Genomic DNA, 27,646 nt, shown 5'->3' with positions numbered 1-27,646 from the left:
TGAGACAAATATTAACAAATAATTATTAATATGACATTTAATCAATATCGTTTAACCCAAATTTCATCCGTGGAAACGCAGGTTCAATTCCTGCACTGGTGTCCCTTATAGTATTATCTAACGTTTAATTGAAACCTATCCGTTCAAATAATTAAATTTGGAATAACACTTAATGAAAAATTCATGCGTTAAACAAGAAATACATTTAATATTGGGTTCACAACTAATTATCAGATTAATTAGCTGATATTCATTATCATTATCATTTTTGACGCCGTGATCATTTATTATTTTATGCATTTTGTGCACAACGATAGATTATTAACATTTATTATAAATATTATTTTATTTATATTTGAAACTGATGATAAAATTACATTTACGTGTCAATTTTCACCCAATAAAATTCACTTTTGTCGAAAAATTTGAGTATCATAAAATAATAATATAAATAATATTATATTACCTATAAAAAAAATTCTGGAAAAAACTTCGATAAATGGATCATTTTTCTGAAAATTTTTTATAAGGTTACACTATTCAACAACTTAACGCTAATGACTAGTAGCGGTAACTCCGAATAATTACATATTGCAGTTGTCACTTGATGACACGATCGTATAAAGTTTCACGGGATATCGGCATATAATATATGCCAATGGAATTGTCCTTGCTATCCATGAAGATGTTTCTTCGTCAGAAATTTATAAATAACTAAATAACACGTCAAGAAATAATAGGAAAAAATAGATATTTTAAATAAATACACATATTTATTACTTACAATCATGAATCAAGTAAATTTTGTGACATTTGTGATACAGTAAATATTAATATCGTAACAAACTTATCATAAATCATATGCGCTTTTAATATAAATAATGATAAGCTACTACTGTTAATAATCAATATATTGTGCGATGGCGTTAAGGCGCCTATTCACTGATTGACGTAATGTTAATTGTTTAGAAAAAATCGTGAAAATTTAAAGAATTTTGGAAAATATCTTTGTGTGTGCGGAAAACATCAAAAAAGTGTTTATTGTAAAATGATAATTTATATGATGTGATACATTTGTTTATTGTCTTTGTCAATAATAGGGTTTTTATTATAATTAGCTAAAAGTTCTTTGTATTACTAAATGAAATATTCATAAGTTAGTTGTAGTTCAATAATAAGTACAAAAAAAAAATACGGTTGCACATTAAAATTTAATTTGTTCGGCTTTTTATCGCCCCGTGAAACTATTTATTTTTGTGACATTGCTTATCACTCTAAACTTTTATTATAAGTTTCAAGTTTCTATTCTTTTTTTTTTTAGTATAAAAGGAATAGAAATGGCTAGGGTTAGAATAAAAAAACAATTCCATTTATTATTCGACGTTTAATTAACGAATAATGAAAAATATAAAATTGGATAAATTATTATTTGTTTGACGCAAATCTAGAATATTCTGATCGACATTCTTATACCCGGGTATTTCACTATTTGTTGCATGTGTGCATTATGTGTGTATTAAAAAGAATTCTAAAAAGAATGTTTTCACGTTGTTCAATAATACAATAATTAGATAAAATAAATTATTTAAATTATATTATGTAATATATAATTTATGTATATATTGTATGTCGATTATACTTTTTAAAAAATGAAAAAAGGAAAAGTATTTTAATTCTTTTTTTTTTATTTATTATTATTATACTTCTCTTGAAATATGTCATCAGAGTCACAGAGAAAATCAACAAATTCATCACAAAATAACACGAACATTAACACGACATTAATCCCGTCTCCTCCAAGTTCACCAGTTTTGCATTCTTCATCAGCACCACCAACTTTATTTGAATCCTTTAAGATAATATTCCTCTCTTCATGGATAAATGTACTTTTAATTTTTGTACCTCTTGGATACATAGCATTTGGATTAAAATGGAGTAACACTTCGGTTTTCGTTATAAATTTTTTGGCTATAATTCCGCTAGCTAAATTACTTGGATTTGCAACTGAAGATATTAGTTTGAGAGTTGGTCAGGTATTTATCAAGAATATTTAAGAAAATTTGCCAAATTTAATATTAAAAACTTTCTTTTTTTTTGCAGACTATTGGTGGCTTGTTAAATGCTACCTTCGGTAACGCAGTAGAATTAATTGTTTCCATAATAGCACTTAAAGAAGGACAAATACGTGTAGTTCAAGCTTCAATTCTTGGATCAATTATTTCAAATTTATTATTAGTGTTAGGAATGTGTTTTGTTGCGGGAGGATTTTATCATAAAGAACAAAAATTTAATATGACTGCAGCGCAAACGAGTTCAAGTTTAATGGCTTTGGCATGTATTGGTTTAATTATTCCTGCAGCTTTTATTTCTTCTGTTGAAACTCCAGAAATCGTTCAAACTGGTAGTGATCATACAAGTGAACTTTTAAATTTATCCCATGGAACGGCAATTGTTTTGTTGATAATTTACATTCTTTATCTTTTATTCCAAGTGAGTACAAGAAAAAGTTATGTCACATTTTGTTTTTTTTATCGTATAAAATGTAATTTTCTTGGTTTATTAGTTGAAAACTCATACGCATTTATACCAAGACGAAGGAGTAATCGAAGATGATGAACAACCACAATTAACTCTTATTGTATCGTTTTTGTTATTGGCTGCTGTAACTGTTGCTGTAGCATTTTCTGCTGAATACTTAGTTGGTTCAATCGAAGGAATTGTTGAAACTTCTGGGTTAAGTAAAACCTTTGTTGGTTTGATTTTATTGCCCATCGTTGGTAACGCTGCCGAGGTAATTATTGTAATTTTATACGTCGATTCTCTTCTTTTCTTGATTTTTTATTAACAAGTAGCTTTTCGTTGAGTAGCACGTAACCGCTGTTACCGTTGCAATGAAAAATAAAATGGATCTTGCCATCAATGTAGCCGCCGGCAGTTCTATGGTAAATAATTATGAATTATTATGAGTGTTCTAATATATTTCATTTATTAACTATGAGAATTCCTTTTAGCAAATCGCGCTTTTCGTTTCACCATTACTCGTTATACTCGGATGGATAATAGGGCAACAAATGACATTGTTTTTCCGAACATTCGAAACTATTGTATTGTTCATTTCAGTTTTGATCACAAATTATCTCATTCAGGTATTAAATGATTTTTTTTTATTTACACTTTATTAAAAGAAATTATAATATTAAGGGATAAACTTATTTTTGTTTTTAGGATGGCGAATCAAATTGGTTAGAAGGTGCTATGTTGCTGGCAACATATGTTATTATTGCCTTAGCTTTCTTCTTTTATCCCAATCATAATGAATAATTTAGAATCGTGCACCGTCAATTTAAATAATTTTTTTTGTTCGATTATAATATATTTCCATTATTCATATGACTTTTATGATATTTATTTTAGCTGACATATATAAACAATAACATAATTACATAATTGAATTATTTTACATAAATAATAAATTTGTATTGTATAAATTGAAATAGCGCCAAAGGGTTACACCACTCATGCATTCTGCTATGTTGTACAGCCAATCAACCTTGATAAATAATGGATGACGGAGTTGCCGTTATAAGGTACTTATTGGATAGTCATGGTACATATAATGTAAATATATGAGGCAATAAATCTTTTTTTTTTCTTTAATAAAAAAAAATAAACCCCCAAAAACCCTTTTAAAGTTAATATTATTTTCAAAAATTCTTTTTAACCGACTCCAATTGGTTTATAATTCCACTCAACAATTTATGAAACTATTTCTCTACTATATCGGTCGATAAATAAAAATGAAGAAAAAGAAATGTGTGACTAATCAAAGTTTATTTTTCTATATTCAGTATTTTAATAAAAATTTTGTTAACTTGTTAAAGTTAAAAAAAAGGAGTACTTCTTTGTAACCGGGATTTCTCCTTAATTTGTAAATTAACTCTATTTATTGAAGGCGTAACTGGGATTAACTTAAAATAAAATGATTTTATGCAAATTACGTCACTCTTAATTTTTTTTTTAAAAAAAAACCATCGTACATATTATTATACCTCTAAAGACAATTTATTAACTCGATCAATTATATCAATTATATGCAAATATACAAAATATACAGTATCGATTATTACAGGACCCGAAATATAGTTTGCGTAAAACCCAGCCAAAAAAAAATCATGAAAATCTTTCCTTTATAGATAATGCCTGGTGGAAAGCTATTACCGTTTTTGGATACTGACCGGAATTATCATAATTCCGGCCCTGAAAAAATGCGGTACAGAATTTTTTTGAACCTCTGACCTTTTTATGTATATTTCGGGGTCTATTATACAATTCACCCGTGGATCATGAACTTTTCGAGTCGGTTAGGCAATAAATATAGAAAAATGCATGTTTTAATGAGTTTAGCACGTTCACTTCATCACACGTGAAATATTAAACCTCTTGTATGTAAACTCCGTAAAAATATAAATGAAGGGGTTTCGATCCTTTTTTAAGCATCCGTTATCCGAGCTTAATTAGGATGATCCTTATGACGGTTTAGACGGATTGTGTAAGGATTAGTATATAAATAGTTCAATACTGATTTACTATATTAATAATCACTATTTACTTGTCTTTACGTCTCAATTATTGTAAACAATCGAAAATAATAATATTGAAATTGATTTGGATAATGGAGAATCTCCTAATAAAAGTTTACAAAGCCCTTTAAGTTCAAAGAATACAAATTTAGCGACTACTGCCCATGAAATTAAAAGAAAATGTTGTAAAATAATTCTTTATATTAAAAAGAATAAAAAATTTATCTTTTTTTAATTAATATTATTTATAAAAGAGAGCAGTGCTAAAAGAACATATACAAGTATCGCACATAGTTATTTTACAAAATATTCTGATGTTAATGGAGAACTATACATACGTGCATTCTTGGATGAAAAGGGAATAATGACTAAATGCTCTTTTTAAAACGAAATATGAAAGGTATGGAAGTTTTCGCGCCAGAATGGAATAACTTAGAAGATGAAGCATAATTAGAAATATAAGTGTAATAAATTCATATTATTATTAAAAGAATAAAAAAAACAAAATTTATATAATATATAATTTAAATAATTTATTCAATATATTCGATATATAATTATCATAAGTCTAATTCGGATTTAATCCGGATAATATAATTTAATCCGGATTTTAATCCGAATTACAAGTCTTAATTCGAAATACGGATTTCAATCGGATAACGGATCGAAACCCTAAATTTAAAAATCACCATGGTATAAAAAGTTTAGTAACCGATAAAGTAAAATAAAGTTTATTAGTTAAAATTATTGTCCTTACATTTATTATTATATTAAATTTTTTTTTGAGGTACAACCAGTCGATATCAAGAAATGATTTAAATAGTCCTATATATATCAGTTTCACTTCGTACGCGTCAACATAAAGGCCAATTTATTCTTATCAAGTAATCTTCATCGTTATCATCGTCCTTCTTGATGCTTTTCTAACACATTCATTCACATTGAATGAATGAATAGTACTGTACAATATTATGGTATCATTTTAATATTAGATACCATATAACGCGTTTTCGTATTGAATAAAATGAGTAAATGATTATATGATTAATAAAATGCATTATTATATCTTCACTAGATTTTGGCCAACAAGTAATCTTATTATTAGATTCACGTAAACAGTCTATTAAAAATAAATAATAATTTGTTTTCTATGTCCATTTTCTTAATTTCTTATATATATACACATGGATTTTACTAAATTGATAAGAATAATGTCTGCTGTGAACACAGAATTCCTGGTGGATTATCCTCTACGGTATCCGCCGAAGGGATGTTTCACCAAAGTGCCATTTCACTGAAGTGTCATTTTCTGAATGGCCATTTTACCGAAGGACATTTCACCGAAACCATTTCGACGAAAGGACACATTTTCCTTTTCTTTCTTATAAGACAAACGAATTATTTACACATTACAAGTCGCGTTTGCTTATTTTATTTAATTAAAGGAAAATTAATTTTATTAAACAATTTCATCGTACTCTTCAATTTTCTGAAACATTTTTTTATTTTCTTTGTATCGATTAAGGAATTACGTTAATCACGAACATTTTCGGCGAAATGTCCTTCGACGAAATAACCTTATCCAACTTGATGGACAAAACTTTCATCCTAAATTCACCAATCATACAGATGGAGGGAATGATTGCTGAAACAAACAGATCGAGGAAACAGCAATTCAACGGAAAAGAAGTTATTTAAGATGTGCCAAATGCTCTGAAGACCTTTCTTCATGTCTTCCTTCTTTAAGCTTTCATCCTGTCTCTACTAATGCTCACATGAAACTTCTCGTATATTTAACCTGCAGACATATTGTGCATTATAAATGCATTGATAATCCACGCAAGTTGTATCCTATATGTCCATCAACTGATATGGAACTAGAAGAGGAAGTAGAAATGGATGTTGATGGTAAAGAACAGCCTGATACCAGCAGTAAAAAACGAACCAATGAAGATATAAAGTATGAACGCCAAAAGATTCGCCCATTTTGAAAAAGCTTATCAAGAAATTGTCCGTTCCAATTCCACAGCAAACGTTCCCCGATATGGATATTGACTCGGTTAATTTTTGTGAATTAAATGATAGGATCATCAAAGCTGAAGATGATGGAGGATAATGAGTATGTAATAGCTAAAGTTTTAAAAGCGGGTTAGTGAAATTTACTGCACCAAATTTTACTCAAGTGTAAATATATGTTCACAGCTACCAAAATTTTTTCAGATTTCAGATAAGCCAAATTTTACTCAAGTGTGATCGCTTGTTCACACTTGCCGAAGTTTTACCATGTTTTAACATTATCTAGACATGTATGATTATCATTTTCACAAATAAATCAAAAATCAATATATGCTCATCAATTATTTTTTAACCTGTGTGTACTCCTATAATTGCTACAGTATATGTTAAATAATTTAGCTATTTTATTTCAAGGCGGAATCTTATTGGATGATCATCTCGTGCTTTATGGAAACTCGCCAGCGCCAGGAAAGTGCTGGGAACTGACTGGGAGCTAGGGTGATACCTGTAATAATATACTTGTTACAAACTATTATAACTTGATAAATAATCGTTTAAATCACTAATCTGTTATAATTCGCCTAGAGGTTACGCACGGTGCGTACGTACATCACTCGTACATCCTACCAGAGTTAGGAGTTATACACTTGCACGTGAAAGCGTTAAACTTAACTCCGGCCGGTGCGTACGTTAATATCGTACACATTATGCGTAAGTTAAGAATGCTCAATTCGCTTTAAAAGATGGACTTAAATAGTAATGCATACTTTAAGCTTTACTCATCTGATCGTGATGAAACATATGAAAGAATAGGAAAAGCATTAGCCCTTTTAGGACATAAACATGATAATGAAACACCAGAAATGTGGTGCTCTCGTATTCGTGGTCCATTTAAAATGATACTTGAAGAGTACCCAGGAATCTTTTCTAATAATGGATATATCCAAACGCATGCAAATCCTATGAAACTATCTTGCTATGCAGTTAATCACTTGAAGAGATGTATTAATAAAGATACTATTTTAAACGAACATGCGTACGTGAGTACGTGATATGCAAATATTTGGAGTCGATCACGTACTCGTAGTCACACATTAGTTATATTATCGTGTCGGTGAAATAAATGTCGGTGAAACTTTTGTCCGTGAAATAAATACCAGCGTAATTATTATTAATAGTAACATTAACTGTTAATAACATTCGTGAAGCAGATGGTGTTACTGGTCCTCGTATTCTTACATATTTCAGACTGTGTGAAAATATAACTATAACGGTAATTTACGATAAACAAAAATATTTATAAATAATAAATAGATGTACAAAATTATCTCTTTTATGGACTTTGTACACCGTTTTCTCCAGATAATCTGAACTTAATCTTGAATTATTGTTACGATTTGATGGATCACTAAAGATGACCACCCAAGATTACACTATCCCTATAAATAATATTGTCCAAACATTGTTCGGTTTTTTGTTCAGAAAATCGACCCCGTTCTGAACATTTACTTGACATTATTGGACATTCATCATGATATTGTACGTTTTTTATGTGGTTAAAAATTCTCAATCTCCGCAACTTGTATTAAATTGTAAGTTGTAACAAATATTGTATAATAGCGTGCGAGTGTCTGGAAAATTGACCCATTCCGAATATTTATCGGACAAACATTTTTTATAGGGTATAAATTATCTCCCAATTCCAACTTTTTCAATTATTCATAAAGTTTCTTTTAATATGAATACTTTTAAAGTTTTTTCCGTTTTCTTGGTCCTTTTCTTCGTTTTAATCTCTTCCACAAATGCTCATTTTAGTATTATAAGCCATTTAGAGGACGTATAGGGCTAATATGATACAATCTCCTTGCGGCGGCTTTAATGATGTAAACACCACTGCTATAACGGAATTTCCTCTTACAGGTGAGAATATTCTTTAGAAATTTTATTTCACACGACATTATAAAATTATTTTAAGATAAAAACTTGTTAGTTTGGAATTTCCTTCTATTTTTTTTAAAAATGACAACTAAAAAAAATGAGTCAGTTTTACAATCTTAACTTATTGCGGTTTTCAGAAATGTTGGCATTGATAGATTTTCAATATATTGTATATTTTGTGTTTTTGTGTTTTTCCGGACATTTTTGATGACAATTTCCGGACAATTTCCAGATATTTTCCAGATATTTTCCGGATATTTTACAGACAAAATATTGTATTTGTGTTTTGTATTTTGTGTTCTTTTTTGTCCGGAAAATATCTTGAAAATGTCCAGAAATTGTCATCAAAAATGTCCGGAAAAACACAAAAACACAAAATATACAATATATAGAAAATCTATCAATGCCAACATTTCTGAAAACCGCAATAATTTCATATCGGTCCTATATTAATTTATTTTTCTTTTTATGTTATGTAGATGGTCAAGTAACTACCAGATTCGGAGATGGTAATGGTTTTATGATTATCAACTATGCTCCCACTTCCAATGATACTTTCCAACCTGTTTCAGGTATAATAAGTATTTCAATTTCAAATATTTGATTTCATTTTTACTTAAAGAAAAATACTAAATATATTTTTTTTTTTTCACAGAGAATTTCACAGTTTTTCTTGCCGAAGGTGCTGAGCCAAAATATTTTGCTATAAAAGTCGATCTCTCTAAAGCTGGTGCCAAAGTTGGAGATCAAGGAGTACTTCAAGGTTTTTACACGGGAGCGACTAATACGTTGTATGGATGTGCTGATATCAAAGTTGTAGATTTTGAAGTTATAGGTGGTGCTAAAAGTGATAATAAATCCAGTGGAGCTTCTATTATTAGTACCTTTGAAGTTGTTTTCTTCACGACCATTTTAGCTTCTTTTATCATTGCTCTTTGATTTATATAAGACTTTTTTGTATTTCAATCTGTATTTACTGTATTTATTTGTATAATTATTTTTTTTATTCATTTTTTTACTTAGCCGGTCGACCCTTCTCACGTATTACTTGACAAAAATATAATAAAGATTTTACTTTGATTTTTTAAACGTGTTGTGTGTTTTACAAGTGAGTGGGTTCCGCACGGATCAGATTGGATCGGATTTAGATAAGATTTGATCCGACCCCGAAATTTGAAAAAAAATTTGATCCGAACTGAGTCGAATCGGATCATATTACACGTAAATTTGATCCGTATCCGATCTGTATCCTATCCGACAGATCCGAATTGGGATTATATTACAGCTGTTTTCATATTATTCAGGACAAAGTAAAATTTTGAACCTTGACCGGTTCAGTATGTCGGATGTCGGATTGTCACGTGAATCAATACTTATATTTGTTTAAATGTAATTTTTTTAATTTTATTATGTAATATCTTTTTTAATATTTGTTACATTTTTTAAAAAAATTTTGCTAGTATTTTTTTTTAAATTTTTTTTAAATTTTTTTTTTGTTTTTACTTCAAATCACCGGGGGTGATCATCACCGTTGGCCGGAATTATCAATTTTTACCGGCACTATATTTTTTTAATGCAGGTCGATCGTCATAATTTCAGTCACTGGTGATCATCACCCTCGGTGATAGTTAGAAATTTTTTTTTAAATTTTTGCTACATTTTTTTTAAACATTTTTTTAAAAGTTTTTTTTTAATATTTGCTACATTTTTTTTTTACATTTTTTTTTAAATTTTTTGCTACATTTTTTTTTTCTAATTTTTACCTAACTGCTAATATAAGTAAAAATATTTAATATTCTAAAAACTTTTAATATTTATTTATTAGTTAATTTCAAAAAAAAAGAAAGGTTAAAATATTTGCTTTAGAATAAAAATGATTGTACACGTGATACAACGTGATAAGTGTGATCATATGTTTACGTGAAAATCTGGTACGTCACTGATCACGGGAAGGAAATTTAAATCACTATGAGAATTTTTTACCTTATTTTTTTTTCACTCTCTCTCATCAAAGTTCTGTTATATTATATATTTCTTGGATAAAAAAAAAAAATTCTAAATACGCAATGTCTACTCATGATTCCCCCACGTTAGCTGAAATATTTAAAAGGTTGGATGTAGAGGCCGCTGAACGTAAAAAACGGGTATGATTTTTTTAGGAAATATTGTATGTAACTTATTTCAATAATTACTAAAACTTTAGATCCATCTTAAGGAAATGAAAATGGATTTCATCAAGGTTATAATCGGTCTTCTTGGCACTATTTTACTCACCACATATGCAATTTATTTCCCAGAAGATTATAAATTTGTCGAAAAACTTGGCATAATTTGGAATTTTATTTATTTAGATATCCTTAATATAAACTATTGAGTATTTATATGAATGAGATTCCTACTAAGGATTACTAAAGGTAAGTTTTCGTAACTTTTTCAAATATTTGAATTATTAATAAATTAAATAATAAATTAATGAATCTTTTTAATAGATAAATCTTTTAATTTTATCAAGCTATATATATATATATATACAAATATGAAGTTAATAAAATAAAATAAAAAATATTCATTATAAAATTTTTATCGTTGAACGAACGATTTGAAAAGATAAATATGGGCGTAACAATGGGTTACTGTGTATAACTAATTTTTAATAAATTGCAATAATTTTATGGGAATCATTTATAATTTTATATAACTTGTTTTGAAAACTCAACGAACGCATCAGATGTTACTGTACTTATTTACGTTTAATCAAAGTTTCTGAAAAATTTCTTTTATCGATTCTGCGATTATGTACTGATAATTTTTATAATTTTTTATTTGATCTTTAATTAATATTTTAAACGTTATTAAGAAATATTTCAAAATATAATCCGTTCTTCTAATACAACTAAAAAATCTTTCAAAAAAGTATCAAAAATATGTTCTTGAATCCCTTAATAACGCCCAAAAAATCCGACTATTATAAGTTCCATAAGTTCATGAGATAATTAATTAAATCCGCTAATACAATTGAAACGGATTTATGGCGAGAATAATTGAATTACATCATAATTATGAGCATCATAATTATGAGAAATTTTTAAATAATTTTTTAGATTCGTTAAAAATTATTTTTGAGGCACACGCTGCACGCACGCCGCTTATAAAAATTTGATGAAACTTAAAATCGATTGACCATTAAAAATGATTACATGAATATAATATTTAAACCACAGATACAGGAAGGGTAATTAAAATATCCGGATAATGTTACGTTATGAGTTAGCAACTAAAACATTGTTAATAATTATCCAATCTTTGATTGTCCAATCAAAATCAAGTTCTGAATTTTATAGTTCATCAAAAATGGAAAAGACAAGAAAAAACCTGTTTGATACAATAAATAATTTATTATCTTTGTTTAAATTTCAATAGATATAGATAGGCTCAACTCTTTCCTCCTTTTTTTTTACTGGTTTATATGAACGAGAATATTTTCACATGAAAGTTTATTAGCTTCCTTAAACTTAAATCAATATTTTTAAGAGTAACATTATTATTAGGGGAGAACCATTTACATTCAATTTATTTAAGAGGCAGGAGTTAGTCTCAGGGTGGGTTTATTATTTTGGTCAATATACAAGTACGTTGCGCTTTTTGTGTCCAAATTATTTTTAAGACAGAATAAATAATAAAAATGTTTATATAATTATCGTCCAACATTTCACCATTAAGGTAATACCAGATCCTGATATTTCAAGTATTTCAGAGAATACAGAATACAGTAATATCGTGATTATAGTATAATCCGTATAATCACGTGACTTAAGATACCAACCATAGTGATATACTATAAAGATGAAAATTATAATTATAAAGTTCAAAAATTTTAAAAATTTTAAATCTTTCTTGTTTTCTAAAATTTTTTAACTTAATTATTCATTTCTTTTTTGAAAAAGATTATCGATATTGTTGTATAATTTTGAAAAACAAAATACTTTTTAGAAAGATATCTAATCAACACGCAAAAAACAATTACCCATACAAAATTTTTTTAATTGGTTAATTTACCATTACGTTTTTTTTTTGTTTATATTTATATTTTTAGCTAATATTTAAATAAATAAATAAAATTTTGTTGCTTTCATAACGGAGGAAGAAAGTATCTTCCGATCTCCGAATGTCCGAAACGGAGAGAGAGATAAAGTTAATTAAAAACTGTCCGCGCTTATCTTAATTTGGATAAAGTAACCATTTTCGATAAGTTATAATTACATTTTGAAAAAAAAAAGCCAAAAAAAAATAATAATAATAATAATATTTTACAGTAAAATAATTGCAAGCTTCTTAACCTATTTCGGTAAAAGCCAAGAGGTATTGTTTTTGTGACGCAACATACAACGCGTATAAATATACGTTAAATATGCGTTTAAATATACTTAATATACTTAATATACTTTTGAATTGTAAACAAATAGTTTAAAGAGAATATTTATAGCATATTTTATCGGTATTAAATCATATTATTATTGTGGAGATTTCAAACTTCTAATATAGGATCTAGTTTAAATTACAAATATTCCAAAAAAGGTTAGATAGTGCTTAACCAAATGACGTATAAATTGAATTGTACGAACCAATGACTAATCTAAATAGGATAGAATTAGGATTATTGTACACTATAATAAACATATTCTAGGAAAGGTGACACAAGAATTCATCATAGTAATATACAAAATTAGATTACCCGTTACGGCTTTATATATTCATTTATAAAATACATTTCTTAAGTTGGCATTGTAATAATCAATTTGTTGGGTTCATTCTTCTAAGAGTTTTCTTTATGAATGAATCCTATAATTTATTCTAAGAGAAACCCTATTTTCAGGAAATTCGATTTCTTTTTAGAAAAATTTTTATGTGTTGTTCATCACAATAACAATTTACCGGCAATTAATCCAATAATTAATAATAAAAATTTCCTTATTATTTTACATATTTGGTAAACAATCAAACTTTAATCTTTTGAAAAAAAAACAATCGACTATTTTAATATAAACCAACAGGTTTGATTTTATTATTGTAATATTTTATTCATATTATACTTTTTTTTTTATATATATTCGAATTTTTATTCGTTCACATAATTCAGCTGGCTTTATAAAAAAAATTAATTTTGATTTAATTGTTTGTGATTTTTTTTTTATTAATTAAATGTAAAAAATGTAAAACCCTAATCATTCTCAGTCATTCCGAGAGATAAAATTTTGTAAACAAAAAGCATGTTGATGTATGTTATAATGAATGTTTTTTTGAATTATTATTCGTTTTATTCGTTTTATTCGTTTAAAAAATTTAAAAAATTTAAAAATAAAAATTTCCTAATTTTATATATTTATTATATTTATTATATAAAAAAAAAAATTAAAAAAGTTGCCCTAAAAAATACGAAATTTATATACTTTATATACTTAAACTGTACTTAAACTGTACTTAAACTGTATAATATATTTTACCTTTGTTTATTAAATCAATTGTTCATTATAATTACCATAGTAAATTACTGTTATTGTATTTCGGGAATTTTTGTGATAATATTAATCTTTGTATTGCTTCATAACAACAAACAGGCAATCGAAATTCATCATCTCCCCCCTTTGATCCACTTTAGGTAAACAAAAAAATGCAGAATAAATTTCCGTGTAACCAATCACATTTTTTACGCAAAATGACAAGTTATTCAAAGTATCACTAACCCAACCCCCGTTCCGTTCCCCTCCCCTCACATTTCACAATTTAAACCAACTTTTTTAAACTTGCAATTATAAAGAAGAACATTGTTTATGTCAAAATTCTTTTAAACAATTGAAATTATTATTAATATATGATCGGTATTATATATTGATTTTTTAGATATATTGATTTTTTTATTAGATTATTATATAATTTCTGTATATAGAATTGAAAGTACTGTAATATATATGTAGCGCTACATTTTTTATAAGCAATTTTTTTTTTTATAAAATCTGTACAAATAAAAAACTTTTTTTTAACTAAAAATGTATTTATAACCGTTGATTTTAGCCACCGAAAATTTTTTTTTTCTTTTTTCATTATTTCAAATCCTAATTAATTTTTCTCTTTCCTTCTCTTTATTTTTAACCATCATATATCAATTCCATATAAATTTCACTTTCTTTTTTTGATTTTTAATTTCCTTTAATTCCTTTTTTAATTCTCTTACATTTTTTAACAACGACGACACAAACAATCTTTTTTACGATATCTCATATATAAATTTGCAATTTATTATTTTTTGTTTTTGTTTTTTTTTTTAAAAAAAAGAACATTTGTGGAAATGAATTCTTTCATTGCTCTCATCATTACTGTTCTCTTAGCATTCCAGGTAAAATTATATATCGAACATTTATTTCTCTTGAAGAATTTACGTAGATAAATCTTCGTAATTGACGAAAATAATTATTAATTTAGGTCAACGGAATTTATGGGGATAGTGACATTTACATGGGAATTGCAGAAGTTCCACCTTATAATGGGTCATGGTATTTATGTAGTAGTTTCAACACTGATTATATGAGTATGTATAAAAATGATTATATTATATAATTTAAATGGTTGAGTAATAAATTGATTTACCCTTTTACTTTTTAAATCATTAGGCTTTTCAGTAAAAGTTTTGGATGATCAGACAACTCCAGTAACAGAAGGACTTCCTGGTAAAGCAGTTCCAGGAGATCCACCAATGCCATTACCAAAATTTCGACCAGCATTAAACGTATTTCAACTTACTTATAATGCTTTGATGACATATATAGGAAAGACATCAAACTCTTTTACTTATATACCATCATTATCATGTTATGAAAAACCTGTACAAGCTTGTGATCAAGATGTGGGTGATTTACCCCTAGAATTTAAAGAGAGTCAATGTCTTTTATTAACAAATCCAACTGCTACCCCTGTCAGATTTAATGCATCAGTCTCTTTTATTAAGAGTGTATTTAATCAAACTTTTACTAGTCCCGAGATACCTGGTGGAACTTCTAGCAGTCAAGCTGTTAGTTCGGCTATGAATTATAAATTTAAGTATGGAATTGGTAATTTGATGGTTACAATTTTATTTTCAAGTATCTTAATGTCATGGAATTAATCTAGAAATGTACTTAGAATGTACAGTTTTTAAAAATAATTATGTAAAATTTGAAAAGAAAGAAATTTAATTTATTTTAACGCGTTCTTTTGTACATTTGATTTAAAATTTTCTATACATAAAAAGGTGTTTTTTATACAGTGTATAATTTTATTTTATTTTATTAATTAATTAATTTATTTATTTTTTTTCTTGTAAAAAATTTACTTGTGAGCGTTGGGTTTTCTCGTGTTTTTTTATTTTTTTTTTAGAAACACCTTGTATAATAATATATATGGGTAATATTATATATATGTGACTTTTGTGACTTTTGAACAAAAGAACGCTTTTTTTTTTATCTTTAGCATAATTATTATTTTTTTATATTCATTATTAACATTAAATTTAGCATTTGTTTTTGCATTATCTTTTTTTTTTTTTTTTACGAGAATAAAATGTTTTTTTTATTACCTTAACAAAATGCATTATATATATATTTTTATACATTTACTCGCGAACTTTCAAAGAGCGTAACGATAACGAAAAAAAATATATTTAAAAAAAATTTTTAGAGCGTTTTTTATAATTGCAATTTTTTATTTTTCATATTATGCGTTTGTTATAATCGCAATTTTTTATTATCCATATCAGATATTATTAAACGCTTGTTATAATTGCAATTTTTATCCTCCATATTATCCTCCATATTATCCTATCAAAAATCTTACAAAAAATTATTCTATTATTCTACCAAAAAAAAAAGAAAAATTTGGATAAAGAACTCGAGAAACAAAATTCGAAAAAAGCCAACCACGTTTTTTTTTTTGAGATACATTAACGATAATTAGTAATAATTTTAATTAAAAAAAAATAATCTATGCATGCATTTAATATTATTATCCGTTAAAAGTTAATGAAAAAAAAAAAAATTTTTTTTTTTCCATCTCTTTCATTAAACATTTATAGTTTGGTGGACAAACAATAAATTAATTAATGACATGTGAAGTGCAGCGAGTATTTTTTTTTACATAATCATATCTAAACTTTATTAGGAGTTTCTTACTTTCAAATATAAAAAAATATAGTAAGGGATGTGTCATATATAATTAAAATTCTTAGAATAAGGGGTGAGAATGAAACATGGAATAGCGTAGAACCATTTTTTAACTTGTTATAATTGTTACAACTGTTTACAACTTACAACGAATCCTGCAGAAGAATTTAAATTATAATAAATAATAAATAAATAATACTGTAAAATTTAAAAACTGTAAAAATAACTATTCTTATTATTATTATTATTATTTTATCGGAAATTGTGACAAATTTGGAGAACAAAAAAGCGACAATAATAGAAATTATAAAAAAAAAAAAAATAATAATAAAAAAATTTTTTTTACCCAAACAGGAAAATGAAAATAAAAAAAGATTTATTTTTATTTTGAAAAAATTTTTTTTTTTTAGAAATTCAAAGAAAAGCATACCGTAATTATTATTGTATGGTTTCGCATATGTTTTTTTTTGGGATCTCGTGACTGCAACATGCCAACGAAAATCTCACGTGTTCAATAATTTTGCATAAATGGAAAAAATAAATAAAAATTTAATAAATAAATTAAGGGAAATGTATAATGAAAAAACAATGTAGAATGAAAAAAAAATAACTTTGCATTTGCATTATTATTTATCGGAATTCATATAGGTGATCGAACGAGTACTTTGGTTACTTTTATCACAACATGCTGGTCATGCTGTACTTTATAAGGAATTTGTACAACTTCATTTCTATTTATAATGGTCTTACTAACAATGATAAATACAATAATATATTTTTAACTACATTAACTACATTTTATAGTAAAATTCCGTTAAATTTAGAAAAGGGATGATAATTAATGTTTTAGCGTTTCAATTAAATCATAGGCGGGTTTCTTATATAATTCCGACCGATTATTTATTCAAACTCAAACATACGTTCAGAATATTCTCTGTATTTGTTACATTAATATATTTGCCGCTCTGAATAATCGCGCCAATTAAAATATGTTTGACTAAGACTGTCGCAACTCATAATCAAATGGAAGACATGGTTAAAAGATTTTTCTTTTATGGAGGATAAATCCATGTACTTACCTTTATTAGTCGCTAGAGAAATCAAATGATTCTATGCCTTGCGTATATAAAAACATTTAGGAAATTGTTTTGAATTTTTTTAAGCAGAATTTATTATATTCTATTTTGGGCTGCGGTAATACTGCGGAAGGTATGGAGAAATTGATAATGAATATGGTAGAGATGTGGCCGCAACTAGACCTTACCAATCGCAACTCGCAATTCGCACCCACAACTTATATAGCCGTAATTTCGCAACCTATAATCTTATCTTAATTTTGAGCAATATTAACGATAATAATATATATATCTTTTTTCTTTTTTGATAAAAGGACATTTACGATATTGTGTGACTTTACAACTTTTAAATTCTTCGAAAACGTAGTCATATTGTAAGATTAAAAAATGGTCAATAAAAAATTACGGTTTTAATTACGTTTTATCATTATCAAAAATAGTGCGATGAAATTCTTACCAAAATGTATGTATCGTACAACATTAAAAAATATATTTCTACTTCCGATGTTCAGAATAAACGTTTAAAAGGGTAATATTTTTCTTACATTGTCTGTAATTAGGATTGTTTAGCAGAAATGTAATGATATTTAGTTAAGAGGACAAGCTAAAAAGTCTATCTGTAGTTAAAAATTGGATAGTATTCATTATTCAAAGATCGTAACTCGATCAACTTTATCATGTTGATCGACTCGATTCCGTATTCCTGTCGTAAGCCTATTATGTATCCAGGGTGTCGCCCACGAATCCTTAAAAGTTTCCGTGGTATAAACTAGTTATTTCACGGATTCAGCCTCAATTTCATTACCATCACATTCCCGTGAAATAACTATTACTTGTTATTTACTGGATTAATCTATTTTGATATGATGTGATCAACTTATAATTAACAATTATTGGTTTTTGCAACATTTGATTGCTTAAAGGACTTGTAAAGAGGCCAAAACAGCCCGCAGTTAAAATTTTGCTAATGAATCTTTTTGTCAATAATATAAACTTCAACGCATCTAATGGCACATCCTAAATTAACAATCGATTTCAAATCAGCACTTTATCGTCATTTAAAAAAGAATAAGAATATCGTATTGTCGAAATAAGTATTATCTTGTTAAGGTAAAGTAGGCACAATAATAATTTTAAATGTAGTAAGTTAAAGATTCCGAGATCATCAGAGAAGTTATTATTTACGTGAGCGAGGTATTAGAAAAATATTACCATTAACAAAAAATTTGACACTTACAATACTGTAAATGAATATTCCTGCTCCAGTTGAATAGTGTGGTTGATTGATTGATGATAATTATTGTTATATTTTGTAAAGTATTTTGGCTCACTCTATTAATCAGGTTGAAGCCTATAGGCAGTGTTGGCATTTGACCGCAGCCAAGAATTTTTTTGGCCAGTTTGGCCGGCCAAAATGGCCAAACGGCAAATGGCCAACCCTAGCCAAATTTTGGCCAAATAACAAAATACTAATACTTGTATTGGCATTTGGCCGCGGCCAAAGATTTTTTTTGGCCAGTTTGGCCGGCCAAACGGCCAAGTGCCAACACTGCCATAGGGACCGAAGAGGACTGAAGAGCTATCACTACTCGCTCAAAAAAAAAATGAATAAATGGTTATAGTCGATTATAGTAAAAAAAATGCTGTTGATATAGTTGACATATGGTATTGTATTAAAATTTGATAGAACTTGACTTCGGACTTAATAACGGTTTCCATTTCTAGAATTTTTATGACGATAGTTTCATTGTATGTAGATATGTATGTAGAGGAGTTTAAAATATTTCGAATTTTATAAAATTTGACTACGTTAGTACGATATTTTTTCTAACTATCGGATTTTTATTTATTATTTACGGATATATTATTTATTTTAAAAGATCAAATCCTTATTAATGATAACCGTGATCATTTTGAAATATGACTAATTTAACTTATTGAAATTCCGAAATGATATTTTTAATACATTGTATAAATAAGATCCGATATTATGATAAATAAAATCAGTGGAATCAGTGGCTTGTGAGTTGTGATTATCGGTTGTTAAATTGGAAAATCATGATTAAATTGAAACCACGCGCAAAATATTAAATAGGTTGTGGCTTTTAATTATATTACTTAAGTTTGTGCAACAAAAAAAAATATTTATACAGTCCTTTTTCTTTTTTATATTTTTTCTCACGCAAATAAATTTCTTTTTTTCGTGAACGACCAAACTTGGGCTTATTGAAACTTTTTTTTTTCACGCAAATAAATTATTTTTTTCATGAACGAGCTTATTGTAACGAAGAAGTTCCAGCAGTGAACGGTACAAATAAGAATACACTACTTTCGCGAATAACAGATAATATGGGTATACCATCTAATCAGACAAGAAAGATCAGTGCTAATGAAGTGGCTTCCTCGTCTCCCACGTTTTTCTTCTTCAAGAGTTGAAATTTTTGACTCATTATTGTCATCATACTTCGATATTTAAGGAATTTTAGAAGTATGAAAAGAATAGAAAGGTGAGAAACGTTAGACTAGACTAACCTACTCAAGTGAAGTCAACCAATGGACCTGGTCATTAAAAAGAACAAGTGGATGCAATGATAAAAGGAGTTACGGCAACTCTATTGAGCTGGCAGGTTTATAAATCTATAATGGATACTGCCTCACGTCTATTTTAATGATGTCTAGGAGAGAAGTTGGTGGTGTGAAGCAATGACCTATTGCTGTGTCTTTGTCAGATCACTTGATTAATCATGGGACTAGGTGCCGCTGTTCACCAACTTTTTGGGAAACTGTGAAGCTACTACGTTACGCTCACTTAGCTGGCTAACTCTATTTACTTTTTTTTTTTAGCCTAATTTAGATTCATCAACAAAGGTAAAGGCAGAAATAAGATCATTAAAAACCATTTAATCAGACAAGAAAGATCAGCGCTAATGACTTTTGGAGTGGCTTCCTTGTCTTCCCCACGTTTTCCTTCTTCAAGAGTTGAAATTTTGGCTCATTAACTTCGATATTTAAAGAATTTTAGAAGTATGGAAAGAATAGAAAGGTGAGGAACGTTAGACTAGACTAACCTACTCAAGTGAAGTCAACCAATGGACCTGGTCATTTAAAAGAACAAGTGGATGCAATGATAAGAGGAGTTACGGCAACTCTATTGAGCTGGCAGGTCTATAAATCTATAATGGATACTGCCTTACGTCTATTTTAATGATGTCTAGGAGAGAAGTTGGTGGTGTGAAGCAATGACCTATTGCTGTGTCTTTGTCAGATCACTTGATGAATCATGAGACTAGGTGCCGCTTTTCACCAACTTTTTGGGAGACTGTGAAACTACTACGTTACGCTCACTTAGCTGGCTAACTCTATTTTACTTTTTTTTTTAGCCTAATTTAGATTCATCAACAAAGGTAAAGGCAGAAATAAGATCATTAAAAACCATAGAAAGATCAGCGCTGATGACTTTTGGAGTGGCTTCCTTGTCTTTCCCACGTTTTCCTTCATCAAGAGCTGAAAGAATTTAGAACAATATTTAATACTGTAATAATTTGGTAAAAAGTGATAATAATAGCATCACAAAGTTGCAAACTACAACTTATGTCTAAAATACCAAAAACTCGTAATGGCCGTATTAGTGCCGCTGTCGCAACATTAAATCATTAAATGAGCACCCGGAAAAGCTACTTGTAAGTATTTACTATCGAATATATACATTCGTATAATGCGTTCATGAAGGAGATGCAAGACATCAATATCAAACAAGATCGATCCAATTCCCTAGAGTTTCAAGGCCACCGTCTTTCATAACGGGATTATTTGAAAGTTAGATAATGATAAATTCAGCTTACTCCTCGATCTGACCGAATTACTGTGATTGAACAAGCGTCATAGTTATATTTTTTTTCCCTTGAATATATTTTATATATTTTAAATAACAAAATTTTCTTAACTTTTTTAATATATTGATGCATTATATTATTAATTTGTCATAAAAAAAGATTTCTCACAATGGTATACGACTTTGACTTTGCGGGTTAAGAAATTTTCCCTTATTTACTTTAAATCAGTTAATTACTTTTTTAAGAAGGTAAATATTAAATAAATAAAAAATAATAATTAAGTCGGTTATCGCCCAACTTTATACATTTTTAGTAACAATCATCATTCATATCAAGCGTTAAATTAAATTTTTACTCGATTATTAATCATTGTGCATTTCATTCGATTATTAATCATTATGCACTATGATAATTAAATTTCTTTAGATTTTAGACAAAGATTATCCTAATTTACTATGAATTTCTAATACTGTTAATATCAATAGTAGTAATGATATCTAAAAAGTTTCTAGCACAGACCCTTATAACCTTTTGAGAAATGAAGCGAAAAAATTCTCTTTTCAAAGACCGTCGCGATAAAGTGTTTAGTTATACATACGAATTTTGGTATAATTCGAAATTCAAATGGTAATATAAATATACAAGCATAGTAAGTGTATCAAACGTTCAATTTTGTGGAGATTCAGTAGGTTATATCGTTCTTTATCATCAACATCGTGTGAATCCTGAAACGCAAGGTATGAACTAGATTTTATTTATTAAGAATTGGAATATATACAATAATTATAAATTAATATCTTGAATACCTTGGATTAACTTTAATAAGCACGTTAATGATTTTTTTTGACCATTCAAATGTTCAATTTAACAAGTTCTGCTAAAGGGCCAATAGATTTATACAAGACGTCCTTTTGAAACTAGTTTTACGGTTTTGGGTTCTTGCATATACTGTATGAGTTCATCCTTATTTTTCGTTAAAATATAATTATTTATATCAATAGTTAATATGAATTTTTTAATTAATAATTTGATCGTATGAACGGTAAATAATAGCATAATCGGCAACACGGTAACACTATTACGTAATCTAGGAATTTATAAGGTCGCACATATCGGTTATATCGGCCCGGAAATTGACCATTATTTAAATGAACAAAATTCCTAAAAATTTTATCCCTTAATCGTAAAAATGGCCCTTCATCTTCGTGAACTTGGAAAAACTGGTGTAAAAATTCCTGCAATCGGTTTTGGATGTATGGTATGTTTTATAATAATCGAAAAAAAAAAATTAAAAATATTTTAATTGATCACGTTCTTAATAATTAACCTATTCTAAATAAAAGGGTATGAGTGATTTTTACGGTTCATCTGATGAACAAGAAAATATTAAAGTTTTGAATCGAACATTGGAATTAGGATGTAACTTTTGGGATACTTCCGTTCGTATCTAAAAAAAATTTTCTAATTTTTTAATGTATAAAAAGATTTTTTTTTTTAAATCAAATAATTATTTTTTATGTAAAAATGTAAAAAAGGATGTGTATGGGAGTGGTGCGAATGAGATTCTCATTTCAAAAGTTCTTAAAGACCGTCGTGATGATGTTTTTATTTGTACAAAGTTTGGTATAGTTCGAGATCCAAATGTTTTAAATGTAATTGCATCAAATGTAACGGGTAAACCTGAATATGTTCGTAAAGCTTGTGATAATTCTCTGAAAAGATTGGGAATAGATTGCATCGATCTTTATTATCAACATCGCGTGGATCCTGATACGTAAGAATAAATCTATTTTTTTTTTTAGAGTTGAAATAAATAATTAATATATCGAATACCTTTTTATAGACCTATTGAAGATACTGTTGGTGCTTTAGCAGAACTTGTTAAAGAAGGAAAAGTTAAATATATCGGTCTCTCTGAATGTTCTGCGGCAACTCTTAGACGTGCTCATAAAGTTCACCCTATTGCCGCTGTTCAAGTAAATATACATATATAAATTGTTTTTTTCGAAAAAAAAATATATATATACTTAAATTCACGCTTTATTAGATCGAATATAGTCCTTGGTCTCTTGATATTGAGACAAATGGAATTATGGAGACTTGTAAGGAATTAGGTATCACTATAGTAGCTTATGGTTCACTTGGACGTGGGTTCCTAACAGTATTTATCATTTAAATATTTGATGATATAATTTTTTTTTATCAGACGAATTTTTAATTAATAAATATTTTTTTTTATTGATTTTTAGGGAAAATATAGATCTATCGATGATTTTGAACCGGGAGATGTTAGGAGAACTCATCCTCGTTTTCAACCTGAAAATTTTGCTAAAAATCTAAAACTTGCAGATAAATTTGCTGAATTTGCAAGTAAAAAAAGCATAACAGCAGGTCAACTTTGTTTGGCTTGGGTTCTAGCTCAGGTAAAAATATAACCAATAATTTTATTCTTTCTTAATACAAATATGCTAATTATAATTTACGTTCTTATAGAGTGATAATATTGTTACTATTCCTGGTACGAGAAGTATTAAATATTTAGAAGAAAATCTTGAAGCAGCAAAAGTTCAACTTAATTCCGAAGAATTATCTGAAATTAGGCAAATAATTGATTCTTTTGAAATTATTGGTGAAAGATATACTTCTATGGGTATGAAGGTAAGAAATCATATAAAATAATAATAGTATGATAATTCCTTTAAATAATATAATTAAGTATTAATTTTCATTTTTTTTTAAAAAAAAAAATTCCACGAATAATTAAGAATTATATAGTATTTAGTATTTAATATGTATTTATGTATGATATTAATATTTTGATGTATTAAGAATATTTATAATATAAATAAAAAAGAATATATTTATGAAATTTTTATAAAAATTATCCATTTTTGAAGTATATGAATAATAAATATTGTATTTACGTGCCAATTAAAGATAAATTGATTTATCAAATGTTTTTGATGTGAATCAGGTGAAGGCTTTACACTTGCGATGAATATGACGAATATGACGAATATGACGAATATCAAGATTCCAATTCTAAAGAAACGAAGAATGTCATATTCTAATATTTCTGGGTTTCAACGTACCTTATTTCTTCTTCATCATATGATTGATCGATATTTTTGATAAGGAACTTTCGGTTTACACTTTTACAGTATAGTACTGATTGACTTTAGCAAGTTGGAATATTTGATCTTCACCCTATAAATAATATGAATAATAATATGAAAATATGAATGCGTCCCAATATAATATAAATATTTTGCTTTTTTTATTACTCTTGATTGGCGGAGTCTCACTTCATTAAGCTTCACTAGCTTCTGCGCACGAACGGATTTTAACCAATTGAATTTAACATTATTATAATATTCGTTTGAAAAGAATCAGTAGTTAATAGTTATTTCAGGAAAGCCATAAATTATCACGGCGGAGCCGTGTTGATAATGAAATCAAGGCTGATCCATGAACTAACGTCCCGTATACAGTTTTAAACTACCGATAGACTTTTTTTAGTTTATCCTTTTAAACAAACATTGCCCATAAAAATATAAATACGGACGACTATTAGGAAACTCCAATTTATCTAATAAAAGATGGGTAATCAAAAAAATACAGGTAGACCTCAATGTACCGATACTTGTTTTTGATATCATCGAAGTGGGTAGGCGAGTTCCATATTATTCTCTTCGTTCATGTTCAATATTACTGTAAGCTATTATATGAAAATGATCAATAAATTTTCGCTGAGAAAAAAGTAGTATCTTACACTTTGAATTGCTTGAGCAATGAGAAAGCACTTATACCTCAAGTAAACACGTTTATGTATCAGGCTTGATGTGGACAAAAAAATGCAGTGAAAAACCTTTTCGGCTGTTTCGTTATTAAGAAGTATAATTGTTTCTGGACATGAATGAAGTGAGTGGACACGTTTGTCACAGCAGGTTGCGTAAATTGCATGCTAGTGATTTCACTTTATAAATCAAACACGTCATACCACCAGCACACAGCAATATACTGATTAGAATATAATTCTTCAAAATTTATTGATACAAGATCATAGCAAATGATTTTTATACAAATACACAATAAAGCTTATTTTTTCGATTTTTTAAAAGCTCAATAGACCGTTAAAAAATTATTATGTTCTTGGTATTAATATAATGAATGATCCATATTCTAATGAAGGAGTTCCTTTATCTGTGAAGAATCCGCATATATGATATTTGTTCAAGTGATGTACTGTAGTAGTGTACTACTACCAGTACGGCGCTTTCTGTATTTGAAATCCTTCGCGATTACAATGAAAGTCGTGATTACAATTCATTATTGTTGACTAAAATTATTGTTGACTAAAAAATTACTGCCAATGAGATTGTTGCTTTATCGATCACCATTTTTGTCGTCAGGGATGCCCAGGAACAATTCATAAAATATGATGCCTGATTGTAGAGCTTAGATCCGGTGAATGATCCTAATGGGTTATTCAGTGAATATCCTAGGATTACGGATATATCCGTTCACTTTTAGATAGTGTTACCACCGATTTGTGTAGTTCGGGAGGGCAGTAACAGAAATATATACGGGTTAATTTATAGAATTTGACTAACAATAGGCAGTAATCGGCAATAAATCGTGAGGAAATGGGTAGGGTTTATCAACAATTAGCAATAGATTTATAAACAATGTATATTTATTGAATGTATAACAATCGGAAATAAAATTGACAATAAAAACAATAACGAAATGTATAAAATTGGAGTGATCGGCGGGTTCTTTATTAACAATTACAAAAGAATTTCCTAATATTACTGCCTCTGCCGGCGCTCTGTAATATTCCCAAGGTTCTATCTAAGTGTTAATAATCGAAAAATCACTTCCCCGAAACCTCAGCGGAATTTCTTCCCTTAAATATTATTCAAAATTTGGGACGATTAGTGCTTTGGCCAACTCGCCCGTTATTCAAATCGTCCAAAGTACAACTCGTTTTCCGGTCAAATCGTCCATTGTACGAATCGCCCATCACAGCCATAATTGATTCCCACCAAGCCATACGCCACATTTCCTATAAACTATATATATAAATTGTATAAATAAACTATATAAATAAAATAAACTATACTATATAAATAAACTATATCAAATAAAAATAAAATAAACTAAATATAAATAAATAAATAAATAAATAAAATATACTATAAAAAAATAAATCATATAAGAATAACTATATAAAAAATTCCCGTGACATTACCCCCTGAAGAAGGGTGAGCCCCTGCGAACCTTCTACAAGGTTTCGCGCATTATTCGTCGAGCTTCCGGTAATAATTCGTCATAAAAGTCTCCTTCACTCATTTTAGTTAAACGCGTCGGGCAAATGTAGGCGACTTTAGTCAGACATTGGACTCCTCTTATCGCGAAGAGTTCGTAAACTCTCCGAGAAGTTTTCTTAACATCTTTAGCGAATCGTTGTCCAACTTGTTCTTGAAGGATTCCATAGTCCTTCTTCATCCATCCTCGAAGAGACAAGAGCTCGCCTAAATAATAATAGACCTCTAATCTTTCGTGAACGCTTTTCTGTCGGAAGGTGGTCTGTCGTATCATTCGGGTTAATTTCCTCAATAGTTCGTCTTCGTTCCCTCCAAGATAATTCGGTCTTTGATACTCGTAATTTGTCAGGTGATGAAGGTCTATCTTACAACGATGCACGATTTCGCTTTGTTCATCGTAGTCTAGAATCGTCTTAAAATCAATAGAAACGATTCTTTCGGCATCAGAAAGCAACAAATTCGTTGGGGTGATGTGAAACTCTTCATACTCCCCTTTTTCCTCTAACCACAATTGTAAGAGAGCCTTCAGTTGTCCTTTGAACTTTTCGGAGAAGGTTTCCATGATAACTGTCATTTTTCGTCCTTTGAAGAGTCACGGCTATTTAAATGTCTTTTGGCTGGTCTCTTCTCACGCTATTAATTAGTAATCGTTCTTTCATAATATGAGCGAATCTGGTCTGCGTG

The 27,646-nt window shown here is 28.3% G+C and overlaps 7 protein-coding genes across 7 annotated transcripts; all 7 read left to right on the top strand.

Annotated features, from left to right (window-relative positions):
• The first annotated feature begins 1,651 nt into the window (after positions 1-1,651).
• On the top strand, positions 1,652-3,492 carry OCT59_013333 (uncharacterized protein). The gene is made up of 6 exons (XM_025325126.2): positions 1,652-2,033; positions 2,101-2,490; positions 2,564-2,791; positions 2,868-2,942; positions 3,012-3,146; positions 3,226-3,492. Exons 1-6 carry the CDS (start codon positions 1,716-1,718, stop codon positions 3,319-3,321), a joined length of 1,242 nt encoding a protein of 413 aa, XP_025182693.1. The 5' UTR covers positions 1,652-1,715; the 3' UTR covers positions 3,322-3,492.
• A 2,863-nt stretch (positions 3,493-6,355) lies between these two features.
• OCT59_013332 (uncharacterized protein) lies at positions 6,356-6,696 on the top strand (the record flags this gene model as incomplete). Its single annotated transcript, XM_025325125.2, has 2 exons — positions 6,356-6,540; positions 6,666-6,696. The coding sequence occupies 2 exons, from the start codon at positions 6,356-6,358 to the stop codon at positions 6,694-6,696; spliced, it is 216 nt and encodes a 71-aa protein (XP_025182692.2).
• Positions 6,697-7,339: 643 nt separating this feature from the next.
• OCT59_013331 (uncharacterized protein) lies at positions 7,340-7,648 on the top strand (the record flags this gene model as incomplete). The annotated part of the gene is made up of 1 exon (XM_066140736.1): positions 7,340-7,648. One exon carries the CDS (start codon positions 7,340-7,342, stop codon positions 7,646-7,648), a length of 309 nt encoding a protein of 102 aa, XP_066001588.1.
• A 798-nt stretch (positions 7,649-8,446) lies between these two features.
• Positions 8,447-9,473, top strand: OCT59_013330 (uncharacterized protein; the record flags this gene model as incomplete). The annotated part of the gene is made up of 3 exons (XM_025315454.2): positions 8,447-8,516; positions 9,014-9,106; positions 9,190-9,473. 3 exons carry the CDS (start codon positions 8,447-8,449, stop codon positions 9,471-9,473), a joined length of 447 nt encoding a protein of 148 aa, XP_025182691.2.
• Positions 9,474-10,600: 1,127 nt separating this feature from the next.
• On the top strand, positions 10,601-10,908 carry OCT59_013329 (uncharacterized protein; the record flags this gene model as incomplete). Its single annotated transcript, XM_066140735.1, has 2 exons — positions 10,601-10,678; positions 10,750-10,908. 2 exons carry the CDS (start codon positions 10,601-10,603, stop codon positions 10,906-10,908), a joined length of 237 nt encoding a protein of 78 aa, XP_066001587.1.
• Positions 10,909-14,877: 3,969 nt separating this feature from the next.
• OCT59_013328 (uncharacterized protein) lies at positions 14,878-16,143 on the top strand (the record flags this gene model as incomplete). The annotated part of the gene is made up of 3 exons (XM_025315453.2): positions 14,878-14,925; positions 15,012-15,117; positions 15,200-16,143. The coding sequence occupies 3 exons, from the start codon at positions 14,878-14,880 to the stop codon at positions 15,688-15,690; spliced, it is 645 nt and encodes a 214-aa protein (XP_025182690.1). The 3' UTR covers positions 15,691-16,143.
• Positions 16,144-22,763: 6,620 nt separating this feature from the next.
• On the top strand, positions 22,764-24,510 carry OCT59_013327 (uncharacterized protein). The gene is made up of 8 exons (XM_025315452.2): positions 22,764-22,890; positions 22,976-23,071; positions 23,168-23,406; positions 23,476-23,608; positions 23,680-23,793; positions 23,882-24,055; positions 24,126-24,290; positions 24,398-24,510. The coding sequence occupies exons 1-8, from the start codon at positions 22,822-22,824 to the stop codon at positions 24,419-24,421; spliced, it is 1,014 nt and encodes a 337-aa protein (XP_025182689.1). The 5' UTR covers positions 22,764-22,821; the 3' UTR covers positions 24,422-24,510.
• The last annotated feature ends 3,136 nt before the right edge of the window (positions 24,511-27,646 follow it).

The sequence above is a fragment of the Rhizophagus irregularis genome, chromosome 20 (genome assembly GCF_026210795.1).
Source record: "Rhizophagus irregularis chromosome 20, complete sequence".
NCBI classification, from domain to species: domain Eukaryota; kingdom Fungi; phylum Glomeromycota; class Glomeromycetes; order Glomerales; family Glomeraceae; genus Rhizophagus; species Rhizophagus irregularis.
The sequence above is the reverse complement of the archived record's forward strand: the minus strand, read 5'-3'. Positions and strand labels throughout refer to the sequence as shown.

Excerpts from the sequence above, each read along its gene's own strand:
- OCT59_013333 (XM_025325126.2), top strand. The coding sequence starts at position 1,716 with ATGTCATCAGAGTCACAGAGAAAATCAACAAATTCATCACAAAATAAC. Across the intron at positions 2,491-2,563 it reads TTCTTTATCTTTTATTCCAA|TTGAAAACTCATACGCATTT; the intron begins GTGAGTACAAGA and ends TTGGTTTATTAG. Across the intron at positions 3,147-3,225 it reads TCACAAATTATCTCATTCAG|GATGGCGAATCAAATTGGTT; the intron begins GTATTAAATGAT and ends TTTTGTTTTTAG.
- OCT59_013327 (XM_025315452.2), top strand. The coding sequence starts at position 22,822 with ATGGCCCTTCATCTTCGTGAACTTGGAAAAACTGGTGTAAAAATTCCT. Across the intron at positions 22,891-22,975 it reads CAATCGGTTTTGGATGTATG|GGTATGAGTGATTTTTACGG; the intron begins GTATGTTTTATA and ends TCTAAATAAAAG. Across the intron at positions 24,291-24,397 it reads ATACTTCTATGGGTATGAAG|AATTATATAGTATTTAGTAT; the intron begins GTAAGAAATCAT and ends CGAATAATTAAG.